The 12,239-nt window shown below is 39.6% G+C and overlaps 1 protein-coding gene across 2 annotated transcripts in view; it reads left to right on the plus strand.

Moving 5' to 3' along the window:
- The first annotated feature begins 11,006 nt into the window (after positions 1 to 11,006).
- Positions 11,007 to 12,239, plus strand: part of usp25 (ubiquitin specific peptidase 25) — a 28,267-nt gene continuing 27,034 nt past the window's right edge. For both annotated transcript variants that reach the window (XM_020085911.2, XM_020085912.2), the window contains exon 1: positions 11,007 to 11,222. In XM_020085911.2, coding sequence (XP_019941470.1) covers positions 11,181 to 11,222 — 42 coding nt within the window. In that variant the 5' untranslated portion in view covers positions 11,007 to 11,180. The remainder of the gene's footprint in view (positions 11,223 to 12,239) is intronic.

Here is a 12,239-nt window from a genome sequence, read left to right on the forward strand (position 1 = left end):
TGACCTAGTATGAATGTGTTCCTCTTTTTCTAGTTTTCCATTCAGAATATTTATTAGACAATGTTATTGACGGAAAACTGTTTTGGTACAACCATAAACCATAAAATACATTTGTTTTTGTCAAGATTCCTTTTAACAATACATGTGTTTAAATATTTACTCTTGTTAAAGGGTCAAGTGTAGCCCGGTTTTCATGTGAGTGGCAGGTTTTACAGAACATATTACAGTAAGTCAGCCAATAGGGAAGTTATCACACACTTCCCAATATCAGACTTGGGCCTCACAATAAAGAATTGTATTATTAACAAGGGACATCAAAGACAAATTCACTTTTGTGTAATCAAAGACTGTGGTCCATTAGAGTGACAGGATGTCCTGTATTTGGCCCAAAACTTCTGCTTCTGACTTGGCTGCTGTTCACTGCAGTGCTGAGTTAACAAAGGCAGGAAAGACACTGAGAGGAGGAGGACACATAGGGGTCACCAGATGTACCCTGAAGGCCCAAGGATGTGCCTTACAAAATGGAACACATATCTTCTATTTAGAGCCCGAAATAGATCTCATTGTACAGTCAATACCAAACCTGATTCTTGTGTTCACTCTAGAAAGCTGTCCACTTCGTGATAATTTTCTCGACTTGAGAAAAATAGCCTGTAGCGTGAGACCTCTGAAGGTGAAGATGAGTTCAAGCTAAACTTCCCTGGCACTGGGTTTGAATATGAAGTCCAGTGAGTGAACAGACAGCTTTTTGTCTGCAGTGCGCTTTTAAAATCACAGCGCAGTTCCTCAGCCCTGACTTCCCTTTTTATTTAATCCTCCCCATGACTGACTGCACTCTCTTTAAACTCCGTGTAACCTTTCCCCTCTGTGAACTTCTCCATTTCGAGATTCTTATCAAGGCTGAACCGCCAGTAACCTCTTGATTTCCTCTGATTGCTGAAGCGGCGGCAAACATAAAGGCAAGAGCTGCAGTTTAAGCCGAGGTCAAGGTGTAAAACTTGACAATCGGCTGTTTGTCTGTGGCTTCTCTCTTTAATTTCCTGACCTCAGCATGAGGCCAAAAGGATGTGAGTGCCGCACACCAGGCCACCAATGACTCAAGGACCCGGAAGTCCCACAACAGACATTGCATAGTTATGAGGCCCAAAAGCGATTTCCTGGAGTTACAGATGCTTATTCTCTGACAAACAACTTAATGACGGCACTTAACATGCTCGGCCATGAGTGTATCAGCATGGGAACGCATTTGACTGTTTAAAACAGCAGCTTCTCTCGTGCTCAGATTTTAGTGTTAATGAGTGACTTTCTCGTGAGGTGCTTTGTTTACTCACATGGAGACCACACTGAGCTCACACTTGTCACTAGTTGTCATGGTGATTGGTTTGAAAAATATGCTCACAGATGTTCGATCACCCTCTCCTCATACAAGTGTTTGAAATTCGAGCACATGGTATGACCTCATATGTTACGTGAACACACAAACACACAACCACACAATGCAATTAGCGTTTTATGGTACACGTGACCCCATTTGGAGCGTTGTAAATAATGTGCGAGTAAAATGCTGAAAACCCAGATTCTCTTCCTAAAAGACACCAGTAAAAAAATCAGGCAAAGCAGTTTGCCCGAGGTTAATGCTGCTGCTGCTGCTGCTGTGTCTGGATGAGTGTAAAATACATGAGAGCGGCGCCTCAAGTCAGACAACAAAAAAAAGAGGTTAAAGTAAACACCTGGGGAAACTCCTGCGCCGAGAAAGGAGGTCAAACCGGTTTATTTTCTCAACCTTATACCAGTTCTCCAGTGGCCCTCCGCTTTTGAAGATGTACCTCTTTGTGAAGTTTGTTCCTTAACCTCAGGGGTCATGACCTCTTGCACCCCCCTCCTCACCATGACCTGGATGATCCTGTTTCCCGGGACAGGATCAACTGTTGGCCTGCAGCTGTGGCACCCGCCCCCCTCCCTCCTCACACACACACACACACACACACAAACCACATAACACACCACCAGCACCTTCCCCCACCCCCAGCCCCCCCTCCCCGGCATTACACTCAGACCATTCTTCTTACGTTTCATAAATATGACAAGTGGCAGCATGGCTTGAGTTCTCTTTTTTTTCTCTCACGCCTGACAGCCTCTTAACCCTTGCTGCTTCCTGTGGCCTCCTAGTCTACATACATACAGCTGTAATTGGTCATAAATAAGCAATAAGCTTGATGTGGAGCTAAAGAGTGGACATAATAAGTGAAAAGACAACTTTCTTCAAATGTGAGCTGGTTGTAATGCATGAGATTAAAGTGAAAGAATTCACTGGTTTTTTTCATAGTTGCTAAAGTCAACGATGGCTGTTTTGTAAAGCTCTCCCACTGATAGCCCTGTGCAAGCATGTCAACAGTCCCGATGTAATATTCATGACGAGTGAGAGTCCCTGCAGTCCACAGAGCAGCCTGTCAGCTTGGGGATCTTGGCTGACATTGAAAGAACATGGATGATACTTGCCATGTCCGACAAGCACAAGAGTAAATGTTTTACAAACTGGCTGGGGAGAACGAGCAATGTCAATCTCGGCTCTGCCAGTGTCTTCTACCTCTGCGGATCTCATCACGCACGCTGCTGCTCATACACCACGTCTGGAAGAAAGAAGCAAATCCCCTCTGTGGTCACTATTTTCAGATGTGATTCATTTCACTCTTGACCCGACCTTAACTCGTTCTCAGTTTGAACTTAAAGAGAGCACACAATCAACTGTCATCTCATTAGTTCTGAACTCTTTCATGTGAAAAGTCTCATCCTCAGGAAATGTATAGGCCGCCCATTTGCTGGATGTTTCATCAGAAACGATAACACCGTGGTTGATCTACAGGGTCGTGAACTTTTCAAGTAAATATTTGTCAAAATCCCCAATTGAATGAGAAAGGGCAGCCCAGTGTCAGCCGGTCTGGCGAAGACGAGCTCAGGATGTGAACCCTGTGCTGTGGGGGTTAAGGGCCATTTAAGATGAAGCATGTCAAATTTAACTGTGAGCTTGTGCTCTGATGTTCCGCTCACTGTGAAGTCTCTCGGGGAAAAGAATAATGATAATAATCATAAATCTGCATCTGGGATTCAGAAGTATTTACATACATTTCCAAAACAGTGTTAAGAGCACTTGAAAGTTTGACAGTATTTAGAGGAGGATGAAGAAGAGACTATTGTTCATTAATTATTGGATGGACTGCTATTAATGGCGAGTGTAGTTACCATCGACTGTAAATAAAGATGGATGACGTAACAGCTTCTCAAAAGTCAAGCCAAAGCAGCCACCTTGTGGCTGGCTGCTGTACAGGTTATAAATCCTCCTCCATATTAACAGATGGGACACGGACCAAACTTAAATGTCAACGTAAATGTCCATTTTTTTTTTTCCAAAATGTTTTCCATCATTGTATGTGCTTGATACATGAAATATACTAAATCTTATCAAACTGACGTTTGTTCATTTTATTAAGTTTGGTTTTAATGAGTTTTTTTATGCTATAAAAACATAATTAAACGTCAATCATGATCATTTCATCCATCCACAGATCGCTACTGTGAACTATGGCTCCAAACACGCAAGATGGCATCATTCCTATCCAGGATATTTTTGCTTCATTTCTGGATAGTGGAATGGAGTGGAGTATACAGTTCTATGGTTGTTATGGTCATACAGTTGTAGTTGCAACGGTTGTTAGCTACGATATGTTGTGAGCATGTTGCAATATTGATTATATCTTGAACATGCATCCAGACTCATTCAATACACTATAATGTCGTGAAGACTTTGATGGAATTCATTAAAGTTTTTGCATGTATTTTTGGGGAGAAACATGTAAATGACATGTAAGATTCCAGTGAATAATTTCTAATAAGAAACACAATCTCATGTCTTCACTCTGAGACTATTCAATATCCCTCCAAACGTTAAATATGGTCACAATCTGTCTGTCTGTTCCTTAGTTATGGAGTTGTATAACAGCCAGAAACAATATCTTGATGCCACATTAACCTTTGACCCTTTTGACATCACCTCATCATTGTATTCTACAAGCATATGAGTTCTTGTATGATGGCTAAAAACAGGTTTGGTCAGGAAACAGTGAACTTGGCTTTCGACCATTTAAGTGGATGTTTGTGCCAAATTTGAAAGATTTTCGGAGATATCGCGTTCATGGGATGAGACGTACGGACAACCCAGAAACATTAAGCCTCTAGCCACGGCCGCTCGCAGGCATAAAATATCATAATAAATATGAAAGGCAGGTTATGGCTGATGAATGGGGGCTGACAAGTGGAGGTGGTGGATGTCTACCATTATAAAAATTAAAAGCGAGAAAATGGCTGAAATCGTCACAAAGAAAGATCTTGTCAGGAGGCCCTACATCCAGCCATGACAGAGTTTAACTACTCCATTCTTTACTCTGTCATAAAATCAATGCTCATATTGCACTCTGACAAAAAAACAGCAAAGGGAAAGGACACAATCAGTGTTGTTTATAATTAAGTGAACTGTGTTTCACTGCTAACATGAATCTTTCCAACAAAATACATGGATGTGTGTTCACTGACTGACTGTGTTTCTCCTCGAGCTTTGACGCCGCTCAGGTAAGTTGGGTTCAGAGTGTCTCCATAAACATCTATGACAGACGTTTGTATTTGATATTAAATGTGAGGATCAGCAACTAAAATCTCTGCGTGACACAGTAATTTCCCCCGGGCCGCAAGACACACCGAGGCTTATCTTGTGTTATATGAAGACCAGGACTTCATAGATGGTCCCGTGCTTTCATACGAGGAAAAAATGCTCTGAGATGACACATCATTATTCATGGTTTAATGTTTTATGGCAGATAAATATCCTGTTGGGGGATTTGAATTCAGCAGGGTTGAAAATAACTATACTGGAGTCTGGAGTTCGGCTGAGATATTGATGGACTGGTCGCTACCTCTGAATTTGCAACGGTGAGACGCCATGTGTGACCTCATTACATCTGATGTGCATGCTAACCTCACATGTGTCAAACTAGATATAGTTAACTAACCAGTAATATGAAGTTGTACACTTTAAAGGTACAGTGTGTAGAATTTTGTGATATTTAGTGTTGAAGTTGAATGTTGCAGCTGAACACCCCTCACCTCACCTTCTCCTTCCAAATATGAAAAAGAACCTGTGGTAGCTTCAGTTGTCATAAAAACTCAAAAGGTGTTTAGTTTGTCCAGTCTGGACTAATGTTAAAAAAACATGGTGGCCTCCGTAGAGAGGGTCCCCTCGATGTAAATATAAAGTATTTAAATATAAAGGGTCTTTTCTGGGGTAAAGAAAACTACAATTCATACAATTTAGATGAAACTAACTAGTGAAAACATCATGAGGATTATTCTACATTACATTTCTGCCATGATTCCCTTTCACCTAAATCTTACACACTGGACCTTTAAAGTAAAGGTGCACGATAATGAGTTTCAGTATGTGGAGAAACTGGACGCTGCCTGCTTCTGGAGGAAATCCTCACAACTTCATAGCGATTGTGCCAACTCATTTAGACTTAAAGCCATTATCTGACGCACTACACTCATAAAAAATGATCTCAACTCCAATTCATACAGTTTAGTGACCAGCACAATGGTCTGTTACAGAGCGTGTGGATAATATTGGAGGATACGTTGCCTGCCAGAACCAGAGGGATGTAATTGCTGCAAGCCCTTAGTTAATAATAAAAAAAAATGCTTTACTCATAATAACTCCGCAGTGTCCATCTGCAGCCTTGGAGCCCAGCCGGTCCCTGAAACCCTTCAGTAAAAGTATGGACTGTGAGACATGGGCACAGACAGACTGAAGGGGGCAGCACAGAGAGGACGACCATGGGTGCATTTCAACGTTTTGTTTCCAAAACATCGTTGCAATATAATGTAAATACAGAGTCTGCATGGAGCCAACTCAACCTGGTGTGTTTGCAACGGGTCAGACTGGGCGCCATGGTTTGTGACGATGGTATGAAAAGAATCCCGGGGGAAATGTCTGCGTTCTTACTTCTCACACGTGGGAAGTGTGGGACACAGTACTTATGCAGAACACACAGGATCCATACATTTCTATTACATTCTCAACATCTTGTAACCCTTGCCTTACTTTTCTCTTTCAGGATCCAAAGGATGTGGATGCTCGTGCAAAGCATGCACTGAGTGAACCAAGCTAGAACTAACTAGACAATACTTCTTCTGCTCCTGTGACACAGTCAGTAATGCAGTGTGCTAATACATTCAGTGTGCAGGCTAAAGGCTAAAGATACGGTAGGAGGAAAGGACAAGTAGATATTCTGAGGATCTATATCATCAAGAAAACCACAATGCACTGCAGATGAATTTGAAATTCAGATTGGGATCTCAATATGCGGTATATGGCCTGAAAGGTCCCCCAGAATGGAAACATTCACAATCTATGAAGTTTATCAGTTGAATCTATATATCAGGATACTGAAGGTGCCATTTCAGGTCTTTGATAAATTGTAAATGGCCTGTATTAATATATCGCAGTACACCCCACCACACACATGTTCATACACTGCATCTATGTGCAGCACTTTCTCTATCACACATCGCTCACACAGTGCCTGCACAGCCATCAGGCCCATCAGGGGAATTTTGGGGTTCAGTATCTTGCTCAAGGACACTTCAGCACCTCGAATGGACGAGACTAGAATCGAACTGTCAACCTGCTGGATAGTGAACCACCCACTCTTCTTCCACTAATGACTTGTCATGTAATTCACATGCTCTGAGCAGCACTCCTGTGACCAAATATACTTTATTTCACAATTTCTACTTGCATTGATTTTCTAAATCTATATCACTGTGCAGCTGTGACGTATAGTAGACTGTATGTGTGGTGGATTACTGAATCAGACAGAGAGCAGGGGGGATTTTAAATATCCTGGTGTGAGTGAAGCTATTATCATACAGCCCTCAGGCTCACTTTCAGGATACGTTTTGATCTTCAACAAACAAGCCTGAGCTCTTTATATTGGCTATCAGCTTGTCAGCCAAGGATCTATTCCGACTGCAGCGGCTACTGTTTGACTTTGCCAATTGATTCATCAACTTATTTTCTGATTAGTTTCCTGGCAGCTTCTGAGATTCTCTGACAGATAGCTCTACCTCCTGCCTTGAGGTCAAACTGTGTGTGAGATGTGTCTGCTCCAGAGATGTTTTACTGTCAGTCATCTTTTCATTGCGCCTCATATAGAAGTGTAGGATATTGATTAAGGTTCAGTGCCGAACATTGGACTTTTTGACTTATAATGTCCCTTGATTAGCAAATTGAGTTATTTTCATGATTCATTTTATTTTCCAGAATCCTGCTGTGAATGTGAGGGTCTGTCGTTACGCAAGCTGGAGCTCCATAGAAGGATGTTGCCCTCTGCTGGTGAAAAACTGAATAACAGAGCCCCACTAGGAAGCTAATATTTGTACTGAATGAATCACTGAGGCCATTTCAAAACAATATATTGATATGTCCAATACAGATACGCGTGCATGTAAATATCCAACTAGAATCATTTTAAAGTTAATTACTCCTATAATAAACCTGAAAAACGTACACTGATGACACCATCTTCTGTTGTTTTCGCAAAAATCCTTCCACATAACACCACAAAAGTTCTGACTGCTCCCATTAATATTTATATGCACTACTTAGATGACACAGTTCATGTTAACAAAGCACGCTGACTGCTTCACTTATAACTATTACAACAATGCTATTCCTGAACATCTAAAGGATGACCCAGTTCTGTGTGAGAGGACTGTTCTCTCCCATCTTGCACTGAATTAATAACAGCTGACAGATCTGAATGCCCAGTGTTTGGATGTTGGTGTTATTTTATCTGTCTGAATAATTAGGCCGAGAAATTGGACCTCTGAATTTGTCTTTTTTTTTTTTTACACAAACTCGCACTGCAGAAATGTCCGGAAATCAACACTTCCAGTTACCTTTCAGAGACCCATGTGAGAACTGACAGAAGACGACTGACTGATGAAGGTAACAAAAATATAATCTTATTCCAGATTATTCATGGGTCGATTCCAACACAACGTTTTGAAATTAACTCACCACAATGACAAGAAAATAAGGAGTGAATAATAAACACAAATTACTCATAAAATGAAGAGTGATCTACAGAGGATCTGCACCTCGAGCAATTAGATCAATACTGTTGAGTAAATCAGGGTGTGTTCTTACTGAAATGTTGCAGGGAAAAATTATAAAGGACAAGGATCCTCTCAAAATTAGACTTTAGTACAGTACTTGAGAAAAAATGTCCATCCACCTAAAAGATCAGCTGCATCTGAATCTGCAAACAATGAAATGTAATTATATTCAGATAGCAAGTCTGTTTAGTGACGTTCCACAAGTTTGTGATCTTGTTATTTTGCCTCTTGGAGCCCAAAGAGTAGCTCCTGAATTAAAAAAGGAGCTGAATCAAGAGAGCCGAGGGGAACAGTTGTGTATAACAGTGTAGATGAAGAGCGAATGCTACAGGATTGTAGAAGCTAACATAACTTTAATAATTTATTTAACTAAATGAGAACAGCCACGGGGAAAATGTAATAATCTGTAAGGTCGATAAGCGAACACTGAAGTGTTTCACTGGTGGAATTTGAGGAAATCAAACAGAAACCATCCATTTATTAATTAAAGTAAAAATAATACGCTGGAACCCCTTTATATACAACAACTTTATATATGCTTCAACTCCTCATTCATTTAAACAATATGCTTATTTTTACACTGTTTATCATGTTATATAAAATTAAATAAAGCACTTCTTCCATTATTATCTGACAGTGATGTGACATTTTTTTTATTTTAAATCAAAAATATCAAATCCTTATAGCCTATAAATTGTGAATACAAAATTAAGCAATTCTTTCACAAATGCCCCTCCCTTTTACCACCAAAATTCCCCACAGATGATGTAATTCCTGCTTGTGGCCATCAAACTATACAACTCCTCCCTCTGAGTGTCAGACGCTCTGAGTCAACAGACTGGACTCATTACAGTGCCAGCAACATCAGCACATATCAATGCTTGGACTAAATACTCAATGCACAGAACACACATATTGTATATATTAATCTTTATATGCTTATATTTCTACTCTTACATGGAGCAATTGTAACAAACACAATTTCTCTCTGGGATCAGTAAAGTATTTCTGATTGTGATTCTGATTTACTACTGTTGTCATTATAACTAAATTGGCCAAATCTCTTTGCATTGTGGTTTATATGTTAAGTTATTGTCATGCCACAAAGCAGCTAAAGTAACTATATATTGTTTTCATTCTTTATATATGGCTGGTTGTTCGTCTCTGTGTGTTGGCCCTGTGATCCACTCCAGGATAGACCCCACCTCTTGCCCAATGTCCACTGATGGCTCCATGGATCAGTCATAATGAAGTTAGACTGAACTTACTGAAGGATGTGTTAAATTCTTAATGCTGCTTCCTCTGTGTTGAAAACAACATGTACAAAAACCAGTTTGTAAGAATTCACAGGAAACTGAATTAACACCAGTAAACCACCAGGTATGATCAAGGATTTGATGCATAAAGAAAAACAAGTAACAGACAATACCTGAGTCTCCACAACTTCTTAAACCAATGCTAGTGCATGGGAAATACAATACAAGCACAGACACATACAAATACATAAAAAACTGATTGCTATTTATTAATGTATTATTATTCTGATGGGATACCAATGGTTCTCAAGTTATAATAAATCCATCATTTAGACGATCAATAAAACTCACATGTGCGCAAACGTTGAGATGTTTGATAGTTGAACATTTCAACAAGGTAGCATCTCTCTGATTGTATTTATAGTTCGACTTCTATATAAAATGATCTGCCATTACATTTGGGTTTCCATTTTTAAAATGTTGAGAGGGGGCTTGATTTACTACTGTATTAGTAATAATGTACTCCAATGAGTTCATGGCATTCAGATCAAACAACACATGTTTAGTACATAGAGTAAATCTATTTAATTATTTTCTCACCCATTTTTTTATTGCTCAATTTACAACATTGCAGATATGTCCTCCAGATAATGACCAGCTAAATTCACTTACCTAGTAAGTAAACAATACATACAGGGGGTGCAGTTTATTATAATTTGTATCATCATCCAAATGAATATTATTATTTGTATTATCATTATTATTTTATTATTATTATTATTGTATTATCATTATTATTTTTTTAATAATTATTATTTTATTATTATTATTTGTATTATCATTATTATTTTATTCTTGGTATTTTGTAGTATTATTATTACTATCATTATTATTTTATGATTATTTTTTGTATTATCATTATTATTTTATTCTTGTTATTTTGTAGTATTATTATTACTATCATTATTATATAATTCTTGTTATTTTGTAGTATTATTATTACTATCATTATTATATAATTCTTGTTATTTTGTAGTATTATTATCAATATCATTATTATTTTATTCTTGTTATTTTGTAGTATTATTATTACTATCATTTTTATTTTATTCTTGTTATTTTGTAGTATTATTATTACTATCATTTTTATTTTATTCTTGTTATTTTGTAGTATTATTATTACTATCATTATTATTTTATTCTTGTTATTTTGTAGTATTATTATTACTATCATTATTATATAATTCTTGTTATTTTGTAGTATTATAATTACTATCGTTATTATTTTATTCTTGTTATTTTGTAGTATTATTATTACTATCATTATTATTTTATTCTTGTTATTTTGTAGTATTATTATTACTATCGTTATTATTTTATTCTTGTTAATTTGTAGTATTATTATTACTATCATTATTATTGTGTTGTTATATTGTATTATTATTATTATTATTATTATCCATGACGTCAATGCAGCTCAGACAGGCATGAGCAATCGATCCCCGAGCCGAGCCTGGGAAGAGCAATGTTTTCATGCCTGCAGACGAGCTGCGGTAGTCAGTCCGCCATGGCGCCCGTACTGTCGCTGATGAAGGAGGGGACCTCATAGCATCGTGCAGCATTTCGCGTCAGTGGAAACTATCCCGTGCGTTTAACTACTCTGGTTCGAACGTCTTTAAATCCACCTGTGAACCGGCCATGACCGTGGAGCAGAATGTCCTCCAGCAGCATTCTCAGAAGGTAATCTCACACAGGCTAACTTGGAGGCTAGCTAACTTTAGCCCAACTGCATTTGTAAATAGTTCCTGGGCTCGCGGTGCCCGCAGCTGCAAAGCCCCGTGGTTAGTTCGATTCCCTTTGAATTGTCGTATCGCAATTACGCGACAAACGTTGACCGCCGCGAGGAACCTTTTTTGTAAACAGCAAGAGACTTTAATGCAGCTGGGCCCGACGCTTCTCTAGCGCAGAGCCCTGACCAATGTTATGCTAGCTGTTAGCCAACCTTAGCTAACGGTGCCACGCAAAGTTGGGTTAAACGGTCGTCGTTCGGCTAAATTGCTAAATCCCACTTCTTGCGTGGGCTGTAACGTCACCTCCTGCTAGCGTTAGCATGCCGAGCTAACGGCGTCGTCAACTGAAATAAAGGAGGCCAAGTGGCAGGGACAGATTTAACAGTTAACGTCGTCAACTTCTTAACTCGGGGCTTTTATTTACTGGGGACGTGTCTGCGTGTCAGCTGCCCGCGTGGTGTGCGTGCGTGTGTCCGAATGTTTCCTCGGTTACTCATCGCATTCTGTATGTGATATCTTTGTTTACTAACTGTGGCCAGCGGCGGGGGGACCGAGTCCCGGCGCTGGGCGGGGATTGGGCAGCCTCACAGAGAGCCAAGTGTGTGACGGTTCATCCCAAACATAATGATCGAGCTTACATCCGATCAGAAGTCAGTTTACAAGGGTCGATTCCGTGCACCGGGCTCCTGATTGTGGGGTTTACTCAGTGGCCACCGTGCCCGGCACTGCGCTGCTTTGCTCAGTTATGTAACCTCTTGAGTGATGTTGCTAAAACGTGGATAAGATGTTTGCTCTGCCAGTCCCCCTGAAAGGAAATTATATTTTTTTTGAATAGGGGTTGTGTCATCACAGCCACGCTTTACCACACTGCATTCAACCCAGTACCTCGGTTCTGCAGCGCAGGGTCACTGTGCAAACCCAAATCCAACATGTCTCACTTAACAACCAATTATCAGTCAGAAAAAAC

The sequence above is a fragment of the Paralichthys olivaceus genome, chromosome 15, assembly GCF_024713975.1.
Source record: "Paralichthys olivaceus isolate ysfri-2021 chromosome 15, ASM2471397v2, whole genome shotgun sequence".
NCBI classification, from domain to species: domain Eukaryota; kingdom Metazoa; phylum Chordata; class Actinopteri; order Pleuronectiformes; family Paralichthyidae; genus Paralichthys; species Paralichthys olivaceus.